Source organism: Pantherophis guttatus, chromosome 13, assembly GCF_059756535.1.
Source record: "Pantherophis guttatus breed Tessera chromosome 13, ASM5975653v1, whole genome shotgun sequence".
In the NCBI taxonomy this organism is placed as follows: domain Eukaryota; kingdom Metazoa; phylum Chordata; class Lepidosauria; order Squamata; family Colubridae; genus Pantherophis; species Pantherophis guttatus.
Genome location: NC_142075.1, coordinates 2,279,027 through 2,306,984, shown reverse-complemented (window position 1 = coordinate 2,306,984; position 27,958 = coordinate 2,279,027). Strand labels below are relative to the sequence as shown.

Genomic DNA, 27,958 nt, shown 5'->3' with positions numbered 1-27,958 from the left:
TTCCACCTAGTAGGTCCCTCTTCCCTGCTGCCCCCAGGGATGGGCAGAAAAAATAGCTGCAATCCAAAGGAAGCCAAGCAATTGGGACTTTATGGGGATTGCTGCAGGGTACACAGAGCCACAAGACTACGCATGCAGGCATCTCAAGCCTCAGAGGGGTCCGGCTGGGCTCAGCCACGGGACTGGCTGACAGGGGCCGGAATGCGGATATCCTGGCCTCGTTCCAGGCGTCGCTCACAATCAATCAGGTAGTTCACACCATCGATCACCATCTGTACCAGCTCAACCTGCCAAGGATGGGAATACAAGCAAGGGTGGTAAGAGAGAGGGCTGAGCTGGAGCAGTTCAGACAGACCCTTGGCTCTAGTCAGCTGGCCCAGCCTGGATGTCCCGTTTGTTCGTGTGGTACTAAGCCATGCTGGCATCAACAAGCTCTGAAGGAGGAAGCACCCTGACCCAGCCCTGCTTGCCGTATACCTACCCTTTCCCAAGGCCCTTCCCCTATGCCTGCAATTGTCCGGATGACTCGAACAAGCACCACAAAAAGCAAGGGAAGGCAAAAGAGGACACTTGCACCTAGCCAGACCTGGGCGTTACCTCGGATTTGCCCAGGCGATCCAAGTTGGAAATGTCAAAGATGTTCCCTGTGGCAGCTGTGTCCACGCCCCCGGTGCCTCTCTTCTGCAACCGTAGATTCTCCAAGATCTTAGAAAGCCGGTGGTCCTAGATAGAGATGTAATGAGGGGGGAAATGCAATGTCACATTGAAAGCTCAGTGGTGGGGGTGGGATAACAGAGCTTGGTGTGTTTTGTAGCTCTTGAGGTCAAAAGATGAGGGGAAAAAGCACTGATATTGGCTTACGCCAAGGAAAGGTAGCTTTCTGTATTTGACAGAAAGGACTCGGAGCAGTTGGGACATTTCTTGTCCTTACTTTGCTCAGCAGTGGCAGTTTGATGTGAACTCCGGCACGCAGGCCGGTGCCAAGGTTGGATGGGCACGTCAAGATGTAGCCCAGCCTTTCGTTCCACATGAACTCCCAGCCTCTCTCCTGGATCAGTCGCTCTACCTGGTTGTGGGAGGAAAGACAAAGTGTAAGTGGATCCATCTAAGCCAGTGCTCTGTGACCACCACCTCTCCAGTTTTGCCCACCTGCCTAACCCCCCTTCCCTTCAGCTTCTCTGGCAGCCTCTGATTCAGCCCCTTTGAGAAGGTCTCAGTGATGAAATGGGGAGACTCACTTCCTTCAAGCCCCGACAGAACCTCTCAAAGACTCTCTTCATGTTGCCTCCCTTCTCCATAGAGATGACACGAGTGTGGTCCTCCTCATTGATCCAGACCAGGAAGGTTTTCTCATGGTTGTGCCTGATCAGGAGTTAAGATGCTGATGAGGAGAGAGGAGGCTACCACCAACCGACCTGGCTGTGGTGAGACCTCCCTTCCCTCCCTGGGCAGCTTCTGGTCTTTACCAAGCAGTTTTAAACTGCTCTTAAAGTGGGAAGCTGCTATGGTGGGAAAGGCCCAGCCAACTCCATTCCCCCACTAATCCATGTTTTTTATTGCCAGAGGAAGTCACATCGCAGAGGACCTCTGCTCAGGAAAACACCTCTCCTGGGGCTGGAGCTGGAGTATCTGTCCAGCCTGGTCTGTCCCTATCAGAAGCATCCACAGAGACCTACCAGATTCCCCGGGCATCAGGCCAGTCGCGAGCCATGCCTGCTGCTGTCAGTAGAGGGGAGACAGGCTTGTCAAAAAGGAAGTGGTCCTAAAGGAGGAGGAGGAGGAGGAGGAGGAGGAGGAGAAGATGATGATTATCCCTGCTAGGATCTCTTTATGCTTCCCTTGAATTTCGTCCCAGGGCATAGCTGCTGCCTGCTGCCTAATGGGCTGAGGAAGCGGTGGTGATGGCTGGCAGCCGAGGGACCTTGCAGGAAGTTACACACGATCCCAGACAACAGGTGACCTGAGCCTGCAGGTACCATCAGCTTGGCCTGATCTTCTCTGCTCTCCTTCCTCATGGCTTCTTCTCTCAACCAAGGAGGGTCCGCTTAGGGCCCTGCCCCACCCGGCACACTCACCTCAATAAGCTGCTCCTGCTCCTTGTCCGTCATCTCACTGAGGCGGTAGTACTTGCCTGCCAGCTCCCCGGTCAGGCCGCTCAAGGCTTCTGCTGTGACTTTCTCCACCTCCCGCCGTTCTGCCCGGCTGCAGGCTGGAGGCAGGCTCAGGCCACGGATGCTGCGGCCAGTGCGGACCCGCGATGAAAGGACATAGCGCTCATCAAAGTGCCCCCCCTTGATCTGAGGAAGAAGAGACTGGTCACCTACAAGGAGATGAAGGGTGGGCTCCTCAGCCACACTCTTTGATCTCCCTCCTGTTGCCCTTGGCGGGCTGGCGGGCTCCCATTGCTTTCAGGGCTTGGTCAGAAGCCAGCTCCCAGTTAAGATGCTGATGAGGAGACATCTTTAGCAGGGGAAGCAAGAGGAAAGCCCCGTTTGCCAGGCTGCATCCTGGCCTGGCTGGCATAGGAGCTCCTAAGGAGGAACCACAGTCATGTAAATGGGGGAAAGCACTTTGCACAGAGCACAAGCGTTTTCCATTAAACTTCTTGTGCTCAGAACATGCGCCCATTGCTCACACTTCTTTTGCTTGGAAGTAGCCAGGAATGCTGAGGCAGTCAGGTCTAGTATGTCAATCTCTGGTTTTCTTCCTCCCAAAGGCCCCCTGAGTTCATCATTCTTTTTCTTTGTCTCTTCTTGCTCTTTAAAGCAGCTGTTTTCCCAAATGCTCTGCTCTAGGATGCAGTGCCCGCCCCTGCCCAACAAGGGTTGAGGCTGCTGTACGTAGGAGCCATAGATTCCTAGAGCTTGTAGTGCGGGATCGATGAGACTTGGCAAAAGGCCCTGGATTTAATTTCATTCAGTTTAATTGAATAGCCATCTATTTAAATGCCTTGTGCAAAGAGGAACCCATCCCAGGCAGCTCTTAACCAAGCTGTGTCTCCTTGCAAAGTGTGACATACTCTGGGATCTGAGGCCCAGCCTTGGAGAAGCCTCCCCAGTCAGCCTGGCCTCAGCAGCCCCCAAAGGAGCTGGGGCTCCCCGTTCTTGAAATGCTGCCCTGTCCCGGCCTGTGACGGGGAGAAGTCAGGGAGGCAGGAAAAGGCAGGTTCTGTCCCCCTCCATGTCACAGAAGTTCCTTGGGTGACTTTGGGTCAGCCTTGCCCCCTAGCCCAGCCTACCTCACTAGGTTGTTGTTGGGGAATAGAAGGAGATTGTATTAGATATGCCACTACTACCTTGTGTTCCTGAAGGGGCACATAAGTGTACATCTAACCAATATTATTTGACAGGCTAGTCCCTGAAGTAACAGAGGCTGTGCTGGACAGGTGAGTTACTTGTGTGCAGAAGAGCAATTGGCAGTTTTGTCTTTTTAGAAAAAACGTTGTGACTTCCAGATCTCTTTATGTGTTTATGTGTTCAGTTTATGTCTATTGGAGTCTGAGATGAGCATTCACTGCTCAAAATGGGGCCACAGAGGGCTGCACCAGCATTATCTTGAGTCAACAGTGGGGAATGCTCTAAAGTAGGGGTGTTGAAGGTGCTTAGATCTGGTCCTCGCAGCTGCCCTGGAAACAACAAAGGACCATCCCATGGTGCCTCTGCCAGTGAAAACTGAGCTTGGGAGGGATGCGTTTTCACTGTCAGAGGGTTGCAGGAGGCCATCCCAGCTGAAAATGGAGCTCAGGAGCCCATTTTCACTGGCAGAGCGCTTGGCCCACCACAGGCGCCCCTGACATGGAGTGACATCGAGCTGCCCACGCCCCCCTGGCCCCCCTGAGGTCAAACACAACCCTGATGCAGCCCTCAATGAAATTGAGTTTGACCCCCCTGCTCTAGAGGAACGAATCATCTGGACTCTGAATCCAGCCCTGAACATGGATGGCTCTGGCTTTGGCTGCTCTTGTAGATATCCTTTGCCAGGACCTGGGCAGGGGGAGTGTTAACTGTCCTGGTTCTCTTATCCTCTTGGTGATCTTTGCTGGTAACCTTCTGGGCCATCCAATTGGGTTATAGATTGGGGGCTCTAATCTGCAATGGTTCCAGTCCTTCCTCAGCAGTCAGCTCCAGACGTTGGCCTAATAGACCCTGCCTGGTAGAGTACCACAGATCTTTACTTCCCTTTACTTTTGAAGATCTACTTGAAGACATTGGGGAGTTCTTTCAACAGTTCAGGGTTCAATATAATCAGTAGGCCAATTAAAATGAGCTATATGCCATGAGTCTGGGCCATGCTGGAGGTCACAGAAATCCTGCCCTGAAATCCTGGCTCTGGATGGGACAGAAAAGGTTAAAATTGAACCCAAGCAAAACAATACTATGGGTGGTAGACTAGGATTCTCTGCCTGCTCTAATGTTATCCCTTAATACGTAGAGAGTCACTATGACTGGGGTGTGTATGTGTGTCCTCCTGGACTTGTAATCCAGCCTGAATAGGAGGTAGAGGCCATGGTGCAACCCTACCTTGGTCAGGAAGACCTTGCCACAATGGCTCACACCCTTATCATGACCCATTTGACTAATGGCACAAGCCATTAGGGGTCCATTGGTTGAAAGTAAATAGACTCCTTCCCTGATGGGCTTCCATTAACATCTTACAGTTGAATTCTTTTTTAGAATGTTTAAGGACTTTGGTTTACTATTTATTGTTGCATTTCTGCTATTTTTAAATATAACCCTTCTTTCCCTTTCTTTCCATACATTCATTGTCAAGTTATATTATATATTTTGCTGTGCTGGCATTGCATCTTAGGAACAAATTTTCCAACAGTACATGCTCCCCATTTTGATATAATTTAGGAGATTCAAGACTTGTTTGGAGTGTACCCACACATTCCTTTTCTGGGTAGTTGTACATTAAAATCATTGCAGAGAGAAATGTGTGGATTGTGATACATTCTAAGACCAGTTTTGTGAATAAAGCTCTATTGAAGTTCCTTGCAGTCATGGCAGGCCCCTAGTTAGCATACCTTACGAGCTTCGAGATCTGTGGGATGCTTCATGGTGCGTGGATTGTAGCCGTTATGCCTCTCTTCAATTACAGGGTCAAACAGCTCTGCAAAAACCTGGAGTCATAAGAGGGCCATTGGTTAGCAATCATCTCAAGAAGCTCAAGGCTGGATAGGCAAGGAGGGTGGGCCTCTCAGCACTCACCTCATAGGATTCCTCATCTCCTGCCACCATGCCTACTGTCTTGATGAAGGGGTGTCCGGGATTGTCCACCCCAGTCTGGATGCACTGATCCAGGGTCCAGCCAGCAGGTGTGGCTTTGTCACAGAGCTGAGCGTAGATGGCCGGTGTCAGGTTGCTGGCCATGCAGTTGTTATGTTTGCGCAGATCAGGGTACTCGGCACTGTGGGAGATGGTGGAAAGGGCCGGGTGAAAATGACAAGAGAGCTCTGCCTTTTGGCCTGAACCATTCCCATCTTTTCTTCTCTATCCTTCAGGTAGAGCATTTGGACACTTGTTCTGTTCCTCTGCTTCTAGGATTCTCTGATGCCTTTGGCGCAGCAATGGCTCTTCCCTCCCTTGTCCCTGAAAGGTAAACCCGGTAGCCTCCTATTTCTGCTAGGGAAACCTGACCCTTCGTCCCAGCCCAGAGTTAGGTCATCTTTAGCCATACTGGTGTTCAGTTAGTGTTTCCTCCCTTATTCCACACTGAGGCATACAGTATACACCTTTATGGCAGAGATTGGTAACACCAGCAGCAGAGGCAGGAGAGCGATCAACAAGAATGGGAACGATTAATGCACAGCCAATCTTGTTTCCATCCAAGGATGGGTGGAGAACCATTAAATTTTTTGCTTCTCCGTCTTCTGTCAGCAGCCTTTTTGTTTTGGTGCCTTTGAGTCAGTGTTGACTCCTGAGGACTGCCTGGTCAAGTCCCTGCAGTTTTCTTGGCAAGACTTCAGAATTGGTATGTCGTTGCCTCCTGTTTCTTCCTAGGGCCAAGAAACAGGATTGTCTCAAAGTCATCCAATTGGCTTCGTTTCTAAGACGGGACTAGAATTCACACTCGTCCAGTCTCTAGCCTAATGTCTTAACCATTACATCAAACTGGCTCCCATGCCCTTTTAGTGACATAGTATTGCTGGCTATAGTGTTGGATACCCACTGCAGGTTGAATACCACAGGGGAAGGCACTAGGATCATTACAATTAATAGAAGTTTATTAATAAAGCTATTGCATCAGAGAGTTTCCCCCAGTCTGGATCCATCAGCCCCAGTAGCAGTAAGGAGAATTGCCATGGCATCTGCTTGCAAAGCACTTCCTTTGGTTCGTCTCTCCCCTGGGAGTTGCTTAGTTTAGGCCATTGGTTCTCAACCTTTTCTTCATCATGGACTCCCTTTAAATACCTTTTGTGGACACAGACCCCTCCACACAATCTTGAGTGAAGATTTAAGTCATAACATTTCTTCAAGCCTTCGCGGACTCCAGAAGTGGTATTCAGCAGGTTCTGACCAGTTCTGGAGAACCGGTAGCGGAAATTTTGAGTAGTTTGGAGAACCAGTAAATACCACCTCTGACTGGCCCCACCCCCATCTATTCTCTGCCTCCCAAGTCTGAGCTGATCTGGAGGAAATGGGGATTTTGCAGTAACCTTCCCCTGCCATGCCCACCAAGCCACGCCCACAGAACCGGTAGTAAAAAAATTTGAATCCCACCACTGCGGACTCCCTGTGATGACATCACACTTACCCTGGGGTCTAGGGACCCTGGGTTGAGAACCATTGGTTTGGGCCAGTAGCAAGGGACATTTGCACGTTAATGAAGTTCAGCTACTTTGTTAAGTGCCAACTAGCAGGCAGAGGGTGCCTAGTTAAGGTAAAAGTGGAACAATTCTATTTAAAATATTTATTAGATTAGTACGCTGTTTGACTCCCAATGACTCACAAGTAAAAACATTAAAAAGATACCATCAGAAACAAAAATAAGAAATAGAGGCAGCAAATTGACTAAATTATCTCACTGGGGTCAGAGTGGGGGATTTGTTATTTTGCAGCTTGTACACTTCCCAGAGTGGCAAACAGGAGAAGCTGGCTGGTCTAAGCGGCCTGTGCTTAAATGTGGTTCAATCTCAGGTCACCTGGATTCCAGTTCTGCCAGGACTCTGCCTTAGTTCATAGTCCTGGGAAGGGCCACCTAGGAGGTAGCCTGTTTTCCTCTCTTCCTACTTCCTGGTGTAAGGTATCTCGGCTCTTGCCACTCAGAAGCTGGAGAATCATCTCTACTCTGCTGATTCATCCTGTCCTCTGTCAGGTGGACATCTCATTTCAACCTGGAGTAGTTAAGCAACTGTGATGACCCCAATTCACAATCCAGCAGCAGAGTAATGCTTGCATTAAGTTCCCTTCCTTAATCTTCTTAGGAAGCCGCTCTCTCTTGACCTTATTGTCAATTTAGAGGGCCCTTGAACTCTTCTAAGGTGTCTTGAGGAAGAGGTAGGGGCTGGTGGGGGGTGCTAGAAGGGCTCTGTCTGTGCCCTCCCTTCAACCGGAACCACCACAGCGCACCAGTCTGGGGCCTGTAAGGCTCTTTCTCAGGAGAGAACAGCCTGCAGCTGGCTGGTCTCTCCAGCCGCAGACCAAAAGGTGGGCGGGGCTTGGGCTCCATTCCTCCTTTGCAGATAAGGAAGAGGGAGCTGCACCACAAACCTGGGCTCACTTTGCACCTGTGACCCATGCTTGGCCCCAGGACAGCCTGGCCCCTGCCTGTTTCGAAAGGGATTCTGGGGGGGCTCTGCTTTGCCCAGGGTTGGGGGATGCTTCCAGGGCCCTTCTTGGGAGGATAATCACCCCTAGATTAGTGCTGTTTTGTGGGATGGGGGAGACCCAGAGCCCGAAGGCCCGGAAGGAGCTGACACAGAGAGGGCTCCAGAGCATAAGCGGACTGCATTTCTCTTTAGCTGCGCTGGGGAGAGGAAGCAACCCCTGGGTGTCCTGGGAAGGCAGGAGTCCGGTTGGCGGCCCTGACCCCCCCCTTTCTGGAGGTCGTTCAGACTCCCTCTTTCTGAACAAAGCAAACTCCCTCTTTCTCTTGGCCCGAAGGCCAAACCCAACGGCCTCAGTGTTGCGGCGCGGGAGAAAAGGGAGCGGCGCGCTCCTCAGTTCACGGAGGGTCCGAGAAGGGGACCTGGTTCCTCGAGGGGACCGCCGGCCTTCCGCCACGGCGTCCCAGGCCCCGCGCTCCAGCTCCGAGGTGCCCTCCCGGGGGTCGCCGCCTCAAGGGCATCCCTAGTCGCCCCGGGAGCCCTACCTTGGCGGGTAGAGGCGCCGCTTGGACCTCTCCGAGGGGCCGACGGAGTCGCGGGAGAAGAGGAAGCCGGCGCCCAGAGAGCCGGCGGCGCCCACAGCGGCCAGGAGGGCGGCGGATCTCCGGGCGGAGAGGGCGCGGGCGAAGGTGCTGGACATGGTGCCGCCGCGGGGAGTCTGAGCAGCGAAGGCGCGAAGCAGGAAGGCGAGCCGCGGGCGGGCGAGGACTTCGCACAGCTAGGCGGGAGGAGACGCACCGCCAATGCAAGGCTCGCGGGGAGGGGAGCGCGGAGATTACGCCGCCCTAGCGCCGGCCCGGCCGGCCCAACCCAGCCCAGGGGCCTCGCCCGAAGCGCCGCGCGCGGCTGCGGCGCCCAGAGCGCGCTTCAGCACCGACCCCGGCCTGGACAGCGCCGGCAGGGCAGGGCACCCCGCAGCACCCCCACCGGCCCGTAAGAGCGGGGGCGGCAGGCGACCTCCGATTGCTGCCACCCCCCGCCGGCCCTCGATCCCCGCAGCCCGGCGGCTATGTCCTGGCTCAGCGCTCCTCCTCCTCCTCCAGCGCGGCTCCTGAGCGCGGCGGCAGTGTCGGAATCTGGCTGCTCTGGAGAAGGCTCTCCTCGTCCCCTTGGGCGAGGCTGGCTGGTACCTGCTGCCTTCATCCCCGCTCCCGGTTGGGCACCTTTTCACCCGCCCCGGGACATGCAGAGAAGAGAAGAGACAAGCAAACAAACGAGCCCCTGGGCAGTTCCGCAATACTTTGAAGCTGAGCTGATCTAGTTTGTTCACCAAGATATTTCACGGGGATGAATGAAGCTTCTTTGTGCAATAAGATTCTCATCCAAGGTCCTCCCCGACCTCCCCAAAACTGACCTCCCCAGGCAAGAGGATAAGCAAGAGGCTGCGCTGAGAAATGCTGAGCAGATCCGCTGCTGCTCTGGCCAGACGCAGCGCCCCACCAGGCACTGTTCTCTGCAGACCCCTCCTTCTTCTGGTGCATAGGGACCCCAAGGACTCCCCAGCGGCTGAAGGGCGCTGCACGGGGAACCTTTGGGTGGCTGCCTTGGGATGCAGGCAGGTATTTTCCAGTTGACAAGCCTCAGGCTGGGCACAGCCTGTTCCGGGCTCTTGTCTGGTCGACTGTCCCCCTCCCCGTGGGAAAAGAAGACTTTGACTGGTCAATCAGGGTAGTGTAGCCCATCTCTCGCCCCCTCCTGCATATTTGGCATGTCGGATTTCTCCTCTACCAGTTTGCTAGCAAGGGAGACAGAGAGCAACACCCTCGGAAAGGTGTTCGGCTGCACAGCCGCACTGCCTCCCTCGGAGCTCCCAGAGACTTGTTGATGGTCCACGGTCCATCAGGGTCCGAGGGGAGATGCTAAAAAAACTGGGTGTAAACAAGCTCCCTTTAGCCAGTGGGGGAAGGGACAAGATGGAGAGCAATGTGACAGCCTCCACCCCAGGACACTGATGATAAGTTCCCCTTCTCTTCTTCCCTTATCAGGGACTCTCCATCATCAATAAAGGAGAATATTTGTAGCACTGAGTTGAAATGAGGGGTGGATCCTTGGGGCTCTCTGAGCTTGGTTGTTTTCTTGCAGTGCTGATGATGTTGCCTGGTTTGGCTCATGAAACATTTGCAAGAAAACAACCAAGCACAGAGAGCCCCAAGGGCCCCTTATTCCCCATCATTCTTATTCCCCACCTGCGCTTGCATTTCCTCTGGACACTGGTCACCCTCTTTGCAGCTGCATTTGCTTGCCCCGCCCGCCCGCCCGCTCCCAGCACCGGTGATGCACAAGGTCTCCCTCCAATTTCAGTCTTCCCAAAGTAGTCAACGTTTTTCTTAGAGATGGAGAGGCAGAGGGGATGGAGAGAATGCAAACCTGAGTGGGAGAGCCGACGCCATGAAAGACACGAGAAACATTCAATCGCGGTCATAAAGCACCCGAGATTAGAGCAATGGGCCCAAAGGAATGAGACGGCAGAGAGCCGGTGCAATTCCTGGCCCGGGAAGACCTCTTGGAGCCGGCGGGGCGGGGCTGGCTGCCACCTAGAGGGCCAGGAGGCGGGGCCTCCGCTGGACTTGCTTGCCCCTGCGCGGGCAGGTGTGTCAAGGTGACCGCTGCCAGCTGCGCCCGCCGGCCTTTGGATTCCTGCGCAAGCCCAACTGGGCTCGGAGCTACCCCGCCCCCGCCTGGCTCCTGCCCCGGCTTGAACCAGCCCGCTCCCCGACGCTCTCTGCCCCGGAGGGAGGGGGCGGGCGGCTCCTCGGCCGGCAGAGCCGGGGCGGGGGCGGCGGTCTGGCGGTGGGCGCCGGGCGGAGCCTCGGCCGAGCCAAGCGCCTCCCCGCCCGGCGGCCGCTCTGGCAGGCGGGGCTGGCGCGTCCGGGAGGCCGGCCCGCCTGCCCGCTGGTGCCCGGCCGGAGCGCGAGCGCTTCCGGGTGGCTCCCGCGGCCCCGCCGGCCGAAGGCGCGCCGTCCTGGCAGGCTGCGAAGATCGGGAGGACAGGCCGGGCGCCGCTCGCTCCTCTTCCGCCTCCGGAGGCCGCCCGCAGCCCGAAGGATGCGGCAGTGTAAGGCTCCGGCGGGCGGGCGGGCGGGCGGGGCGCCTTGGGCGGCCGCTGGTGACGCCGGCCTGCTCGTTGCAGAGCGGGATGGTTGGCTGCGCGCTCTGGCATGTCGTCCTGGACGGCCGAGCTGAAGGAGGGCGCTTCCGCGGCTAAGTTCTTCCTGGGCTGTCGAGATGAGGAGGTGGATTTCCCGGGCGCAGAGCTGAAGATGGAAGAGCTGCCCTTCTTTGAGGCTGAGGAGGAGGAGGAGGAGGAGGAGGAAGAGTCGGTAAAGGGGCTTCTTGCTGCCGCCTGCCTCGGAAGGAGCCTTGCTGGCTTTGAGGCGGAGGGAAGTCGGGGAGAGCTGACCAGGGAAGTGGGCTGGAAGTCCCCTGGAGGGCATCCCGGGGGTGGGAGGTGTTCCCTCTTGTGCTTCTGGGGGCTTCTAGCAGGGAAGCTGGAAGCCTGGCGGGGCCCCTTCCTCTTCTCTTGGAAGTCCTCCTTAGTTCTGGCCTGCGCGTGTTTCTGTGCCCCCCCACCCCGTTTTGCTTTTGTGCCTGACTTTAAGGAAGAGCCTCCTGTGGTCAGACCACCCACTGCCCAAGGTGACGCTGCTGCTGCTGCGGCTCTCTTGCAGCCTCCAGAACGGCAGATTGTGGTTGGCATTTGCGCCATGACCAAAAAGTCCAAATCCAAGCCCATGACCCAAATCCTGGAGCGGCTGTGCAAGTTTGAATACATTGCGGTGGTGATCATGGGGGAAGATGTCATCCTGAACGAGCCGGTGGAGAAGTGGCCGGCCTGCGACTGCCTCATCTCCTTCCACTCCAAAGGTTGGCCAGCTGGCGTCCCGGCTCCTCTTCTGCCTGGGTGCTCAGCTGGTGGTCAACATGGTTTTCCTCCCCGAATCTTCCAGGGTTCCCACTGGACAAAGCTGTTGCTTATGCCAAGCTCCGCAACCCTTTTCTGATTAACGACCTTGATATGCAATATTACATCCAGGACAGGTAGGGTTGTGGAGGTGAATACACTTGCTGGGGTATTATGGGCTGCGTTGTGCCTCCAACAGCGGGCTGAATCTGCACCAGATCTTTGGGTCATTTTGGGTGGAAGTGGCTTAGAAGCTGGAATTTGCTTAACTGGGCTACCACCACCAGCAGGGAAGGGCAAGGCAGACTGGAGAGAAGTAAAATCCCTCGCTTATCTCTGGTCCAAATGTGGCCAAGTTGAAGTGTGCTTTGGCCAACTGGGAGGGGGGGCATCAGTCGTGTCCCCTCAGCCAGAGACTCCTGCCTGTGTTTCCATCCTCTGTAGGCGGGAGGTGTACCGGATCCTGCAGGAGGAGGGAGTAGACCTGCCTCGTTATGCGGTGCTCAACCGGGACCCTGATCGCCCAGAGGGTGAGTGTGGGGCAAGCAGGGCTGAGCCTCCTCCCTGGCCCACTTTGGAGGCAAGGCAAGGGGATCAGTTGCCAGATAAGCAGGAAGGTGCCCCTTGGGCTGCCCTTAAACCCCCAGTGTAGACCAGGGCCTGAGAATGCACAACGTGTGGCTGGATTTGTGCAACCTAGTTGGGGAGGGCTAAGAGGCATTGTGAAAACCTAGAAAATGGATGTTGTGCAGGGCCGTCTCCTTTGTTGCCCAGAGCATTTCCAGGAGAGCCTCCAGGAGAGGAAGAGTGGCCTGAAGGGTGCCCTGGGCCTCTGGCCGATGGCCTCGGGAAAGGAAGCAGCTTCTGTCTTGTGTGCAAAGAAGCACCAGGAGGGCTCAGAACTCGGCTTTGCAGGCTGATGTCTGCTAAAGAGCTGCTCTTTTCCTTGATTGATAAAGGAAAGTCTTTGTAACTCAAGGTTCAAATGAGGAGTCTTTGGTATTCTCTGAGCTTGGCGGGATTTTTGCAGACATTTCATTACCCAAACTAGGTAACATCATCAGTACTGGTCTAGACTAGCACTATGTTTTCCTTGATCCTCTGTTAGGCTACAGATTTCCCTCCACCCACTCACCACCAGTTAGTCCCCTTGCCTCATCTTCAGGTGTGCCCAATTCCTTTGAATGCTCTTGTTGCAGCAGGATCTGCCCCCTGCCCCCCTTAGTGCAGCCATTTTGCATAGTGGCTTTCCAGCCTTTCCCCCTCCCTGCCACTCAGAGCCAGACCCAGCCTCCTCCAAGGATGATCCTGGGTGTCTGGAGAAGCCTGGAGGCTCTGTAACTCCCCAAGAAAGGAAAGTTGGGGGGGGGGGTGTCAGCTTCCTGTCTCTGAAGGCCCTGTGTGTTTGTGCAGAGTGCAGCCTGGTGGAGGGGGAAGACCAGGTGGAAGTCAATGGGGCCATTTTCCCCAAGCCCTTTGTGGAAAAGCCAGTCAGTGCTGAGGACCACAACGTCTACATCTACTACCCCTCTTCGGCTGGCGGGGGCAGCCAGCGCCTTTTCCGCAAGGTGAGAAGACCGTGGCTTTGGCTGGAGCACCATCTGTCTGATGAGAGGCATTCCCAATAGCAGTGTAACTTGGCTATCATCTCTATTTCAGGAGATTGTGTGAATAATGCATTTTTACAGTTACAACCAAAGCAGTAATCCCAAACCAAAGAGACAGGGCACAGTACAATCAATGTCAAATATTGAAGGGGCGATTCACTGGCACCAGGGTCTTCTAATTGGGGGTCTTCTGAAAGGTTGGGTCCCCTTTCAGGTGCCAGATTTGAGAAGTTAAGGTAATGTGCATTTCCGGAGTACTTTTCCTTCCTTTCAGTAAAGTGGAAATCTGAATTCCAGAAATTGGTTAAGATTTTGATTAAAGCAATTTTGATTTGGCTCTGCTGGAATGAAGGTACTGAGGTTATGTACATAGGAATGCACTTTTGTTTTATTGAACAACAGGAATAACTTCATCTTTTCCATTTTAAACACCATTGGTATGAAATAAGTAGTGGCATATGGCAAGGGTCCCCAACCTTTCCACCTCGGTGGCCTGGCCCAGCGTGGGGGGGAGGGTATGTGAGTGGTAGGCACACGCACGTGCACACAACTCATTTGGTGTGAGCGGCGGGTGCAGGCAGTCCCCATTCACGTGAATGGAGCTTCGTGCATAAGCAGAGGGTGCTTGCATGCACGCAAACCTCCACTTGTGCGAATGGAGACCCTTGAGCTCACGTGCAAAGCTCCAATGACATAAATGGAACTTTGCACAGGAGTGCCCTCTGCTTGGGCAAGTGGAGTTTCATGCGTGAGCTAAAGTACCCACCGCTAGTATGAGTGGAGCTTCGCACATCTGCTTGCCCACCACTCTTGTGAGTGGAGCTTTATGCGTGTGCGCGCTTGCTCATTGCTTGCGCGAACCAGTTTGAAACAGGTAGTGGGCCATGGCCCAGGAGTTGGGGAATCCTGGCATAAGGAATCCATTACATTTTGTGCCTCAAACCAGGGGACGTTCCTGGGCTTTTGTTACCCCTGCCTGTTCGTCTCAGGCCCTGCTGTCCAGGTGGAGGTGTCTTTTGCCTCTTTGTGTGAGGCATCAGTTGCTCCAGGGCTCGTGGCCCATCTTTTTTGAGGTGCAGCTCACTTCTCTAGCTGAGTTCCCGAACTGTTCCAGATTGGGAGCCGTAGCAGCGTCTACTCTCCAGAGAGCAGCGTACGGAAGACCGGATCGTATATTTATGAGGAGTTCATGCCTACAGATGGCACGGATGTCAAGGTAGGAGGGGGTGTTTATGGGGAGAGGAGTTATCTGAGCTGGGCAGGCAGCCTGGTGGCCAAGGTCCCTTTGTTGGCAGCTCTGAGTGGGGTGACATTGCTGGTGTTCTTTCATTCAGGTCTACACGGTGGGTCCCGACTACGCACACGCCGAGGCACGGAAGTCCCCTGCTCTTGATGGGAAGGTGGAACGGGATAGCGAAGGAAAGGAGATCCGCTACCCAGTTATGTTAACAGCCATAGAGAAGCTGGTGGCCCGAAAAGTCTGTGTGGCCTTCAAGGTTAGTCTTTCCCTCTGACTTGTGGCCTCCTGGAGCCCTCCCTGAAGTTCTTAGCTCTTGTTGCTGAAGCCTGGAATGCCTGGACAGGTCTTGGGGCCACCCTCTCCTCCTCAAATGGAGTAAGTCAATGTTCTTCCCTGGCTCCAAAGTCTCAGGCTGTAGGTGCTGCTTTGCATCTCCCTGCTAAAACTGTGTGACAGAGAAATGGGGGCTCTCTCTGTTGTGTTTGCCTCCTCCTGCAATCCCCTGGCCAGGGTGGTAGGGTGGGGCTGAGGGGCTCCTTCTATTGGTAGAGTGCCTCAAAGAGCTCTGTGTCACTTCCCTTGGGTCTCGTGTCACCCTTTGCAGCAGACAGTGTGCGGCTTTGACTTACTGCGGGCCAATGGCCAGTCCTTCGTCTGTGATGTCAACGGCTTCAGTTTTGTGAAGAACTCTATGAAGTACTATGATGACTGTGCCAAGCTCCTTGGGTGTGTGGTGCTTCAGTTGATCGTCCCCTCCTGGAAGGGGAGGAGGAGGGGATCAGAGCACGAATGGTCTGAATCCAGTCTGCCACGGGCTGGTGGCCCTATTGCAAAACTGGGAGAGGTGGTTTCCAACCAGTCTCTCCTCTCCCTGCCAGGAACATCATCATGCGTGAAATGGCTCCCCAGTTCCAGATCCCCTGGTCCATCCCCACAGAAGCAGAAGACATCCCCATTGTGCCCACCACTTCAGGGACAATGTTAGTGTTGGCTGTGCCGGCCATGCTTCCCTTTCTGTTCACCACTTGTGATGATGGCTCCTGAGGTTGGCCTGTCAGTAGGAGACACAATCTTTTTCAGAAAGACCACGTAGGTTTGGGGTCCTATTTATGATATTGTTGGATTTTCTGATAACAACAAGATGTGGAGTTGCTAATGCGCAGGAGCTTCTGGAAGTGTTCATAACAAAAACAGATCAGGTGAAATGCTGCCCTTCCCTCTTCTTCTTCTAAGACTTTGGAGGGGTCCCTTTTGGGCTGAAGGCCCACAGCAGCTCCTGGAGTTCAGCTGAAATCAGTGCCCAAGTTCTGAGGCTCGGCTATAGGAGGTTCAGGGAAGCCAAGGGGGAGGCCAGGCCAGCATGGCCGGAGAGCCCAGGGCACGATGTTCCAGCTGTTCTCTTTCCCTGCATGTTGCTGATAGTGAAGAAAAATGGAGCAATATTTTCTGGGGCTGTGGCAACAGTGATTGCAAATGTAGGTGGCGTTTGGTCATCAGAATCTTGAAAAAGACAAGGGGTTTTGTAAAAGCTTAAATGTTCTATAAAAATTTAAATTTGAGATTTTATAGCTCTAAATTTCATCATCATCATCATCTTAGTCATTGTCTATCCACTGCAGGATGCAGTCCTCTTTCACATGTTTCCAACCAATACAGTCCTGAGCTTCCTTTTGCCACTTGGGCTCACAATCCTTGCTGATGTCATAGATCCATCTTGTTTTAGGTCTCTTTTGTGGGCGCTTTTTGTCAAGTGGGATCCATTCTATAACTGCCTTGGTCCACCTGCCCTCAGTTCTTCTTGCTATGTGACCAGCCCATTTCCACTGCAATTCTTTGACTCTCCTGATGGCATATATGCTTGTGTTTGTTCTCTAATCCATGTGCAGGTCTTTCTGTCTTGTGATACCGAGCATGTATCTTCCCATGGCTCTTCGCGCCACTCTTAGCTTTTGTATTATTGTGAGGTGAGTGTCTGTGTTTTACTGGCATATGTTAGAGCAGGTAGCACACACTGATCAAAAACTTTTCTCTTCAGGCATAGGGGGAGGTAGTTCTTGAAAATTATGTTTAGCTTGCCGAATGCCTGCCAACCACATTTAGCTGTTCTGTTTCCTTTATTGTATCACTTTCCATTGAAATCCGCTGGTCAAGGTATACGGTATGTCTACTACATCTAGTTCTTCTCCAGATACAATTTTTTTTCTTTCTTTGGTAAATTTATTAAACATAACCTGGCCCTTTTTCAGTTTTATTTTTAAGCCAAATGGTTCTCCTGCTTTGTGTAGCTCTTGTATGTGTCTTTGTAGCTCTTATGGGTCTTGTGAGAAGAGAATATCTTCATCTGCAAATCTTAAGTGATTTAAATAGGCGCCATTGATTTTTATTCCATCTTTTGCCCAGCCTGGTTTGTGAAATACTTTTTCAAGGCAGGCTGAGAAAAGGATAGGTTGTGTCGCCTTATCATACACCTTGTTCTATGTCAATTTCCACTTTAAGATCATTAAGGCAAATTGTCACCAATGTTTTTTCATATATTGATTGTAATAAGTTTATGTAAGCAGTGTCTACACCTTGGTTGAGCAATGCATTAATTATTGCTTGCTGGAATGCTGAGTCATATGCCTTTTCGTAGTCTATGAAAGCCACGCACAGAGGCCTGGTGTACCTTTCAATGACTTGATGAACAACCTGGATGTGATCCATCGTGCTGTAGCCACTTCTGAAGTCTGCCTGCTCCTTTGGCTGTGCATCATTTAATGTTCTCAACATTTTTTTTGCTATTATCTTGGTGAAACCCTTGTAGATGACTGAGAGAAGGCTTATTCGGTGATAGATCTTTAAATCATCTTGGGCCCCTTTCTTGTGTATAAGAATCACTTCAGCATTGGGTATTTTTTCTTCTCTGAGGCATCTTGAGTATAGTTTTGCTAATATCTTGTGTGAACTGTGATCACCAGCTTTTAGCATTTCAACCGTAACACAATCATTTCCTGAAGCTTCGCCATTTTTCATTGATTTTATGGCACTTGATAGTTCCTCCAGTAAGATATCTGGCATTTCCTCTTTTGTGAGTCACTTTTCAGTGATCTTGATCTTTGTATAGCTCTGAATAGAATTTTCCAATTATTTCTAACATTTCCTGTCTTGTTCTACACTTAGAGCCATCTTCACATTTCTAAACTAAGAAAGATGAATTAGCACCTTAAACTCTGGATTAAAATAAAGTCTTTGCCTGGTTTTAATTAAGGCAGCGCTCCTTGGCAGCTTCTCAGTCTTGGGACCCTTGCTGGTGCTGTGCAGAAGGCTGCTTCTCTGTTACCTCTAAAGCCTTGGCTCAGGGAATCTTTCTTGCAGGCTGATTAGCTTGCTTCCAATTAGAGATCCACTTAGGATGCACACATGGATCTTGCATTCTCTGCCACGGTTGTGTGGTTTTCAGAGCTCAGGAGAGAGAAGAGTAGTCCACGGAAGGCTTTTCCTTCATGCGTGGATAGCATTATGAGAGGAGAGTCCTTTCGGCTTTGGCTTCCCAGGATCCGGGGCTGAGATGTCCTGGTCAGAGTAGGCCTTGGGATCTCCTAGGCATTGGCCATTGTAGGAAGGAAGGAGGGGTGGGGGGCATCCTATGAGCTCAAGCATCTCTCTTGCAGGATGGAGCTACGGTGTGTGATTGCAGTTATAAGGCATGGTGATCGGACCCCCAAACAGAAGATGAAGATGGAAGTGAAGCATCCCAGGTATGGTGGAGTCCCTGGGTGTCTTGGAGCCAGGGCTTCTTCTGCAGGACAAAAAGGTTCCAGGACAAAATGAGCTCCCAAGAAAGAGCATGCATAATTGTAGCAAACAACCACTAATGTCAGTAACCTGCTTTGCTTCTGCTTCTGCTGTTGCCAGATTCTTTGTTCTGTTTGAAAAATACGAGGGCTACAAAACTGGGAAGCTGAAGCTGAAAAAGCCAGAGCAGCTTCAGGTGAGTTTGGGGCTCCCTTTGGTCCTAGAGGAGCCATGCCGATGAAGCTCTCGCCCTCCATTGGTCAGTCTTGTGTCTATCTTACTGGATGGGGGGCTCCTGGGGGGCCAAGAGATGCGGCTAAGGAGCCTGTGCCTTTGATTCCTAGAGCCCTTGAGCCCACAGACCTGAGCAAGCCTTTGCCCCGACAGGAGGTGCTGGACATTGCTCGGCTGCTGGTGCAGGAGCAGGGTGCTCTCGGGGATGCGGTGGCCGAGGAACAGAAGTCGAAACTGGAGCAACTCAAGACCGTGTTAGAAATGTGAGCAGCGACTTATCTCCATGGCCCCTCTGCCCCCCCCAACCTCTGGGAGAGTAAGATCAACCTTGCAAGCAACTCTTGCACTTTCTTGCATGTCCCCAGAAAGAATGGACTCCCTCTGACTGGGGCACTTCCTCCTACACCACAACAGAACCCTGGGCAGGAGGGAGGCAGTTGGATGCCCTTGCAGCTTCTCCAGTTGTGGTGGGTAAAGCCAGAGGTTTCATGCCCAGAACAGTGGCCCTTTGTTATTCTGGCAGGTACGGGCACTTCTCTGGAATCAACCGCAAAGTGCAACTGACCTACCTGCCTCATGGGCACCTGAAGGCATCCAATGAGGAGGAAGGCAGGTATTGGGGTCTTGTAGTGGGGGGAGGGCATGAAGGCAGCCGTGGGGGAAGATGGGGGTTGCAGGAGAGCCCTGCCAATTTCATAGGATGAAGACCCTGATTGCATGCACGTATCTATAGACACAAGGAGGGGCATTCTGTGTGATGGGCAAATGGGGTACACTGTCAACATTCCAGAAAACCCCCCAACTCCAAGTAAAAATTCTGAAGCAAGGAGAAAATGGAGAATGTAAGCTGAGAAAGCTTCAGTTGAAATGCCAACCCTTGTAAAAAAGTGGAGCTACTGCTCCCCCTCCCACTGCACTTGCCAAACAATCCCCACTTAGGGGAAAAGTGCCAATGGGGGGGGGGGCAGAACTGAGGTTATTTTTGTGCAGCTTCCAGGCCTCAGAGGCCCCTAGCAACCTTCTCTCCTCCCCTCATCCGGTTTCACCAGTTCTTGCCTCTCTGCTCTGCTCCGGAGGTTGAAGAGTGGGTGGTAGGTCTTCATTCAAGAGCTGTGGTGCCACAGTGGTTAGAATGCAATATTGCAGGCTACTTCTGCTGACTGCCAACTGTCACTGGCTCAAGGTTGATTCAGCCTTCCATCTTTCTGAGGTGGGTAAAATGAGGACCCAGATTGTTGGGGGCAAGAGGCTGTAAACCACTCAGAGAACACCGTGAAGCATCGTGAAGTGGTATATACTGCAAGTCTAAGCGCTATTGCCATTCCGCCCCAGCCCTGGCAGGAGATGACTCTTGTTCTCTCTGTGTGCAGATCTCAAGGAAGCCTCCCCGTCTTTGCTGTTGGTGCTGAAGTGGGGGGGCGAGCTGACTCCTGCCGGCCGAGTGCAAGCGGAGGAGCTGGGCCGAGCCTTCCGCTGCATGTATCCAGGGGGCCAAGGTGAGCCTGGGCTTTGCTTGCTGGCTCTAGGGGAAGGCAGAGGCTGCAGCTGACAGCATCTTGGTAGCCACCTCCAAGGTGGGGTCCTTTGGAAAGGAAACTCCCTTCAGAAGGAGGAAGAGCATCCTTTGGCCTCTGCATCTGCACCAAAAGGATCTTCTGGGCTGGTTGGTGGAATTGGATTGCAGCACTTTGTTGATCTTAAGGGCTCTAATCGGGGTTGCCTTGGAAGCCCCATCCAGCCTCCATGGTCCTGGGCAGCAGGCCAACTTCTGAGTACTCAAAACTTCTCATCAGGCAAGATGGCCTTATGGGTGAAACTGACCTTTCCTGATCAAGTGGTCTTAAGAATTCAGAAGTTTATTGAACACTTTTGTGAATAGAGTAGATCTTTGATGTTCTGTGTAGTTGGCTCCCTCTGAGGGTTGAGCTGCACCTTTTGGGGTCAGTCCTGCTTGTCCTCAAGATTTCGCTCCTGAGCCTCCCATTAGAAGCTGTGATTTGGCATCCTGCTTCCTGCTCTTCCAGTCATTGGATGGCCATGATGGTTCTGCATGGGTAGCAGGAAGCAAACAGCAAGCCCTGAACTCCTGGCCTCTCCCATCTAAAGCTGCCTCAGCCCACATTCTCTTCTCCCAACAACACCTTTGGCAGTTTCCCACTTCCCTATCATGCATGCGGTCTCTGGGCCAGATCCTTCTCCCTTGCACTCTTAACTGCTTTGTGCCCCCATCCCTGTTGTGAGCTGGGGGAGATATCATCTTCCTCTCCCTCCCAAGCCAAAATACAGAAGGTCCATTGTAGATGAACTAGGCACCTTCAGGCCTTCTTGACACAACAGGTACCCAGTTCTCCTTTTTGGTTGAACTGCAAGAGGATGGCATGGACACCTGTAGGTCATTGGAGGGGGCTGCTGCTGTGAGCCAGACTGGTCTTCTGTGCTTTGGAGTGGGGCTCCAGTGACAGCAGGTGGCTCCTCTGGGTCTGAGCCCCATGCCTACAGCACAGCTGCTGGTCTCAAAGCAGGAAAGAACCCCACAATCTTCCTGGAACAGCCAGCCAGAAAACAGCAGAAGGCAGAGGGAAGAATGATGGTGATTGGAAACTGGGCACGTGGGCCATGAGCTTCTTTGGTGCTCGTGAGAAGGACTTTTGGGCGTGTGCTGTGAAGTTTTGGGCTGGTTTTGACAGGAAGAGAATTTAGGGCTTCTCCAGTTGGATATTTGTAGCTCTTCTTATCCATCCTGCCTCCTTTTTATCTGATTGGAGTCGCTGTCTCTTCCAATACTCTGACCTGCAGCTCTGGCAACTCTGCCCGCTCAGTGGATTTTCTGCCCTTTGAAGAGGGCACTGCGAAAATAAAATGCCCACACTTCTGGAATGGCCACAGAGTTTCTCTTTCCTGCCCAGGAGACTATGCTGGTTTTCCAGGCTGTGGCCTCCTTCGACTGCACAGCACCTACCGCCACGATCTCAAGATCTACGCCTCCGATGAGGGCAGAGTCCAGATGACGGCAGCAGCATTTGCAAAGGTTCCTGGGAGGGGGAATTCCAGTCAGGCCAGCAGGAGCTGTAGGAGGGCTTGGGTCCCTTCCTCACCCTCAGGGTCCTCCCAGCACTTGCCTGACTAGAGCAGGGGCCCTCTTTTGCAGGGTGGGGTGGGGGGAGGCTAAAGCCATGTCTTCCCACAGGGCCTACTTGCTCTGGAGGGAGAGCTGACGCCCATCCTAGTGCAAATGGTGAAGAGTGCCAACATGAATGGCCTGCTGGATAGTGACAGTGACTCCCTCAGCAGCTGCCAGCACCGGGTGAAGGCTCGTCTGCGGGAAATCATGCAGAAAGATGTCTCGTTCTGCGCAGAGGACTATGAGAAGGTGATGGAGGTGCATTTCTTTGGCCTTGAGAAAGGCTTTTGTAGGCACCCCAATTCCAGCAAAATGGCTGAAAGATCCCAAACTTTAGTAGCAGTAGAAAGGCAGGCCAAAGGTTGTTCTATCGGGCTGCTATGGCCTTTTGCTGCTGCTCTGGCTGAAGGGAAGCCTCTCTGAATAGGACAGCTCCAAGGCCTTTGTGCTCTGTGGCAACTGGGCATGGCAGCTCTGTTCTGTGGCTGACGTTTTAGTCTCTCTGTGGAGGCACAAAGGAGCACTAGCTGCTAGAGGAATTGTTGGAAGTGCCCCTGCCAAGACCTTCCCAAGGTTGCTGTTCAAAGAATTGCAAAGATCTTTTGCAAAGAAAGGGCTCTGGCAGGCAAGGGACCTTGGCCTGATCTGGTTCATCCGCTCTCAAGTTGAAGATGAGGAGCTTAGGGTGGTGGTGAAGGCCGCAGCCTTTTTCCTAAACCCTGGCTGGTCACAGCTATAAAGCTTCAGGAGGCCCAACTTAACCAGATAAGTCTGGCACTGAGAGGGCCTGGAGTCTGAGGGCTGGACTGCGGTCACCCAGCTCCAGAAACCCTTTCCCTGGGCAAGATGCCCACTCAGCCACGTGGAAAAAACCATATTCCTTAAATGCATTATCGTATAGAACAGGGGTGTCAAACTCGATTTCATTATTTATTTTTTTTGGTAAACAAGTTTTATTAGAATTTTTCTTTCATTATACATACATATGATACATACCTCTTTTTATTATACATATTTTATTTTATAAACATATTTTATGATCTTATACATTTTATACATAATAATCTTTATAATCTATTCCAATCTTCCCATTTTTTCAATATTCATCTCTTATATATAATCCTTTATCACAAATTAATCATTTTTCACCATATCCTATTATTTCAGCTTCTGTCATGTTGTTCCCATTTTACATCATATCTCTGTTTCCAATTTCAGCCATAATATTCTCTTTTCATATTTTCTTTATCTTATCTTATTTTCTTCTTAATATGTAAACAATATTACTAATCACTCTTCATTCATAATCTCTTACATAACATCAATTAATTATCTTATTTCTCCACTGCTAGATTTATTTAAACTCGATTTCATTGAGGGCCACATCAGGGTTGTGTTTGACCTTGGGGGTCTGGGGTGGGCATGGCCAGCCTGATGTCACTCCTGTCGGGGGTGCCTGTGGCGGCCCAAGCACTCTGCCAGCGAAAACTGGCTCCTGAGCTCTGTTTTTGGCTGCAAAGACCTCCAGCAACCCTCTGCCAGAGAAAAGGGAGCTCGGGAGGATCACACGTAGCCCTCCCAAGCTCCATTTTCGCTGGCAGAGGCACTGCGGGCTGGTCCTTCACTGTTTCCATGGCGGCCAGATCTAAGCACCCCGTGGCCAGATCCAGCCCCCGGGCCTTGAGTTTGACACCCCCGGTATAAAAGTAGACTTGATTGCTCTGTTTCTTATCTTTGCTGGGAGAGAGAGCTGTAGAGTGTTACCATGTGGATTTTCTTGCAACACTGGACACGAGGTAATTCTGGGGCAGCATAATGTGTTGGGAATTACATGGTGGCCCTTTCCTGCCTGCTGGACTTCAATGGGAGATGTCCCATTGTCCCATGGCTCAAGGTGGACATTGGTGTCCCTCTGTGCTGTCCAGTTGTGTGCAAAACTCTGGAATGCTGCTTCGCTAAATCCTCTTGCTTCCGGCCAGTCAGCCAAGGCAGTTTCTTCCTCAGGCATCTGCAGGGCCGTCTCAGCAGGTGGCAGCAGTAGCCTTGCCTGATGAACATGGTCAGGCTTGGACTGACTTTGATGGGAGATTTCCAGGCTGTGCCGAAAAAGCTTTAAAGGTTTCCCCTGTCTAGTTGTTTCCAACTCAAGGGGGCAGAGCTCATCTCTGTTTCTTAGCCAAGGGAGCCAGCATTGTCCAACGGTGCTTCTGTGATCATGTGGCCTGCATGAAAATATGAAACGCTGTTAGCTTCTCCCAAAAGCGGTACCTATTTATCTACTCACATTTGCAAGCTTTCAGACTGCTAGGTTGGCAGGAGCTGAGGTAAGTAACGGGAGCTCACCCTGTGATGTAGTGCTTGGGTCTTGAACCTCAGCTGCCAGCTTTCCAGCTGACAAGCCCAGCATCTCAACCGCTGAGGCCTCGCGCTGCCCCTAAACATGGAAATCAAACATCAATCCTAGCAGAAGGCCAAACTGCACAGAGTTGTACATTAAGCCACTAGAAAATCGAACTTAACATGAGGCCATCTTATTCTTGCCTTTTTAAAAATGAATCCTGCTTAATGTAATTTTACAAGGAGTATTTGTTCTATTGTTGGTGGTTTTATTGAAGGCTGCAGTTTTATACACAGCTTCTCTGGAGGAGAAGCCAGCCAGATCCAAAACCTCTTGCTAAAGCTCATTTTTCCAAGAAGAAAAAGAAGGCCTCCCTTAAGGAGGGAACGCTGTAAACTTTGCCATACTTTACTATCCCCCAGGGGTTTAGAGCCCTTTAAGAAAGAATCCATCCAGGGAGGTCTTGCAACAGGTTTCTAAGGAGTGATATCCCAGAATAAAGATGGTTTTGGTTCACCTTCACCTGGGATCTAGCTCGACTGCACAAAATGGACAGCATTGCCAAACCTAAGCTTGTTGAAGAACTAACCATTCCTCTGCAAGGTTTGAACGTCTCCTGACATATTGCCTCCTTAATGGGTATTAAAGTATAAAAAAGGAAATCATTCTGATTACCCCAATATGGAGCCATCACGTGAATAGCGACAATTCAGAAAAAGGCATTCAGGAATGAGAACAGCTCTATAAAAGTATCAACAGCGCTGGAGGGAGAGCACCACAGGAACTGTTAGGACTACATGTGATTCCTATAACATAATTCAATTTTCAACAAACCTGAGTTACTAAAAGCTTGGAGAGTTTACACAGGAGTTATGGATGTGTCATCTCTCTCTCTCTCTCTCTCTCTCTCTTTTTTTTTTTTTGCTTATCTTAAAAACTGTCAGAAATGAACCTTTATCAAAATAAGGTTGGGCATCTCTTCACTGGCATCCAATTAGAATAATATAATAAGGGCATATAAGTAGAAGTGTACTTACATGCAGTTCCTAAAGTTGACATAGGAGTAGCCTTTGTGAATGGCAATAGTTGCACATTTAATTAATGATTCTTGATTGAATCAATAGAATAGCTTGCCTACCAGAGTTGTGGGTGTTCCATCACTGGATGTTTTCAAGAATAGACGGGGCAACCATTTGACCAGGATGGTATAAGGTCTCCTGCCTTGAGCAAGGGATGGACTAGAAGGCCTCCCAGATCCCTTCCAAACCTATGATACTATGTTATATATTCTTATTACTCAAGATGGAGTGAAATAGACTATATTTCCCAATGGCTTCTGCTTTCAAGTCCTAAACTCCAGAGATGCCAGCTGAGCATGGTGGAGCCACTTGGCCCAAATCTGAGCAGCAGCCTGGTTGGTCCCTCATGGGCACCGTTGACCCTTTGCTCTGATTTCTCTCCAGCTGGCACCAACAGGCAGTACTTCGCTCATCAAGTCCATGGGAATCATTGGGAATCCAGTGGAGACCTGTGAACAAGTCTTTGAGCTGATTGAGAGCCTCACTTCCCAGATCCAGAAACGTCTGGAGGACCCTAAGTCTGCGGGTACAAGAGTCGTTTCCTTTGCAGCAGAGAAAAGCAGGAGTTGCATGGACGTGGCCCAGGGGCGGGTTTCAAAACCCATCGCTACCGGTTTACTTGTGGGCTCATGCGACACTTCTGTGCATGCGCAGAAGCTTCCGGGCGGGTGGGCGGAGCATCCCGCTGCCGCTGCTACCGGTTCACCCGATACAGTGCGAACCGGTAGCAACCCACCACTGATGTGGCCCGTGCCACAGTGGGCCGCTTCTGAGATGGTGGATCTTTTTGCTTTTCTAATAAAACTCTTGAAGAGTAGCTGGGGCCAAGGGGCAAAGTCCTGGGGAGTGCGAAAGAGGCCCAGGGTTTAGGAGGCCTTGTATTTGGCTCCTCTCTCCAAAGGGCACTTGCTCTTCTGCTCCCCCAGAAAAGAGTTTGTTTTTCTGGATTCTCAAAGCCAAACATGGTCCTTGAGCAGCAGTATTTTTGGGGTTGCTGCTTGCGGAAATTCTGGAGTTGTAAGCAATGGCAGGCCTGCCATCCAGGGTTCAGCTGATCTGTCTCTTCACATGGCACTGATGGATTGTTCTGGCTTGGCAGACTTGCAGCTGTACCACAGTGAGACCCTGGAGCTGATGCTGCAACGCTGGAGGAAGCTGGAGCAAGACTTCCGACTGAAGAACCGACGTTACGATATCAGCAAGATCCCTGACATCTATGACTGTGTCAAGTACGACATCCAGCACAACGCTGGCCTGCAGCTGGAAGGCACCCATGAGCTGCTCCGGCTCTCTAAGGCTCTGGCGGACATTGTCATCCCCCAGGTATGGAGCAAGCCTCGCTCCTCTGCTGCTGAGACACTCCTGTCAGGCTGTGTTGTGCTGAGGCTGCCTGCAAACACTCTGGCCTTTTGCAGGAGTACGGCATCAGCCAGCAGGAGAAGCTGGAGATTGCGGTGGGCTTTTGCCTGCCTCTCATCAAGAAGATCCAGCTGGACCTGCAGCGAACCCACGAGGATGAGTCTGTCAACAAGCTGCACCCCTTGTAAGATGTGGACAGATGCCCAATTTGCCCCTGACAGGGTGGGCTTGGGCTGGGTTGTCTGAATACAGGAAGCCAGCTGATGACAGGTCCCTGTGCTCCTGGGCTTGCAGAGGGGACCTTGGGGGCCTTTGTGACCCAGCCCTGCCTGCCCAGCAGGGTGACTCTTGTTCCCTGGCCGGTCTGCTTGCAGGTATTCCAGGGGAGTCCTGTCTCCAGGGCGCCATGTCCGGACACGTTTGTACTTCACCAGTGAGAGCCACGTCCATTCCCTGCTTAGCATCTTCCGCTATGGAGGCCTGCTAGATGTAAGCTGGGAGCAACCACCAGGACACTTCGGGGTGCCATGTTCGGGGTGTTGCACAGAGCTTTGCCTCCATTTCTCAGCATGAGCTCCGCTGACAGAGGCTTCTGAGTCCAGAGCCCTCCTGTTTCAGGGACCGGGGCACTTGTGCCAGAGATGGCTGTTCTTTGGTGGCTCCCTGTTCAGCCTCCTTTTGGTCCTGGTCTCCTGAGGGGCAGCTGACCGTGTGATGGGCTTTGGAGTCCTGTGGGACTGCAGAAGGAAGGGGAGTTGCCTTTACCTGAGGCCAGCCAGGAGGGGAGGGAATGCAGCAGCAACTCCCCAAGGCCCCCTTACTCAGGGCTCCCTGCCCAGCTTTGCCAGGACTTGAGTCCGGCCTCCCTCTGCCACTCCCTTCCATGCCAGGCCTCGAAAGATGCCCAGTGGAAGAGAGCCATGGACTACCTAGGAGCCATTTCAGAGCTGAACTACATGACCCAGATTGTCATCATGCTGTATGAGGACAACAACAAGGTGAGGGCGGGGCCGGCCAGAGCTGAGCCAGCTGAGCACTTGGGCTCGTCTCATCCACTGTGTGGCCTCTGCAGGACCCATCGTCTAAGGAGAGGTTCCACGTGGAGTTGCATTTCAGTCCCGGAGTGAAAGGCTGCGAGGAGGAAGGCAGTGCCCCAGCGGGGTGTGGCTTTCGCCCAGCCTCTGCAGAGGTGAGCTTGTGTCCAGGGAACCTCCTCTCTTTGGAGGGCAGCTGGATGCCAAAGCAGGGTGTTTCCTGTCACACACAGGGCGTCAGGCTGTTCCTGCAGCAGCAGGAGTGACAGAGAAACAGCTGTAATCTTTTCTTGTTACTCTAACAATACTTCTATCTCTGTTTTCCTCTTAAAGAGAAAACTTTGGCACAAATATATTAAGCAACCAAGCTGCAAAAGCAAGGAAGGAGAGCTATTCTGTCTTGGCAGCCCAAAGCCAGCCAGCTTGCTTCTCCTTCCCTACTG

The 27,958-nt window shown here is 52.1% G+C and overlaps 2 protein-coding genes across 14 annotated transcripts in view; one reads left to right on the top strand and one right to left on the bottom strand.

The window, feature by feature from the left end:
• Positions 1-72: 72 nt before the first annotated feature.
• CKMT1A (creatine kinase, mitochondrial 1A) lies at positions 73-10,316 on the bottom strand. Of its 2 annotated transcripts, none has more exons than XM_034435606.3 (9): positions 10,196-10,316; positions 5,211-5,409; positions 5,027-5,122; positions 2,076-2,297; positions 1,677-1,762; positions 1,239-1,362; positions 932-1,066; positions 598-723; positions 73-287 (listed from the first exon to the last, which is right to left on the bottom strand). In XM_034435606.3, the coding sequence occupies exons 1-9, from the start codon at positions 10,234-10,236 to the stop codon at positions 171-173; spliced, it is 1,146 nt and encodes a 381-aa protein (XP_034291497.1). In that variant the 5' UTR covers positions 10,237-10,316; the 3' UTR covers positions 73-170. The 2 variants fall into 2 exon arrangements, with proteins under 2 accessions (XP_034291497.1, XP_034291496.1); XM_034435605.3 differs by lacking the exon at positions 10,196-10,316 and adding an exon at positions 8,314-8,579.
• A 303-nt stretch (positions 10,317-10,619) lies between these two features.
• The window catches only part of PPIP5K1 (diphosphoinositol pentakisphosphate kinase 1), a 34,960-nt gene continuing 17,621 nt past the window's right edge, over positions 10,620-27,958 (top strand). For 2 of the 12 annotated variants that reach the window (XM_034435563.3, XM_034435562.3), the window contains exons 1-23: positions 10,620-10,883; positions 10,959-11,692; positions 11,776-11,866; positions 12,174-12,259; positions 13,143-13,297; positions 14,451-14,552; positions 14,671-14,832; positions 15,181-15,302; positions 15,455-15,556; positions 16,463-16,540; positions 18,227-18,313; positions 18,471-18,546; positions 18,738-18,847; positions 19,108-19,193; positions 19,955-20,080; positions 21,491-21,612; positions 21,772-21,954; positions 25,507-25,648; positions 26,222-26,445; positions 26,538-26,665; positions 26,856-26,970; positions 27,372-27,479; positions 27,554-27,670. In XM_034435563.3, the coding sequence (XP_034291454.2) occupies positions 10,987-11,692; positions 11,776-11,866; positions 12,174-12,259; positions 13,143-13,297; positions 14,451-14,552; positions 14,671-14,832; positions 15,181-15,302; positions 15,455-15,556; positions 16,463-16,540; positions 18,227-18,313; positions 18,471-18,546; positions 18,738-18,847; positions 19,108-19,193; positions 19,955-20,080; positions 21,491-21,612; positions 21,772-21,954; positions 25,507-25,648; positions 26,222-26,445; positions 26,538-26,665; positions 26,856-26,970; positions 27,372-27,479; positions 27,554-27,670 (3,228 nt within the window). In that variant the 5' untranslated portion in view covers positions 10,620-10,883; positions 10,959-10,986. The remainder of the gene's footprint in view (positions 10,884-10,958; positions 11,693-11,775; positions 11,867-12,173; positions 12,260-13,142; positions 13,298-14,450; positions 14,553-14,670; positions 14,833-15,180; positions 15,303-15,454; positions 15,557-16,462; positions 16,541-18,226; positions 18,314-18,470; positions 18,547-18,737; positions 18,848-19,107; positions 19,194-19,954; positions 20,081-21,490; positions 21,613-21,771; positions 21,955-25,506; positions 25,649-26,221; positions 26,446-26,537; positions 26,666-26,855; positions 26,971-27,371; positions 27,480-27,553; positions 27,671-27,958) is intronic. The other 10 variants (XM_034435571.3, XM_034435566.3, XM_087877942.1 and 7 more) reach the window with 7 other exon arrangements.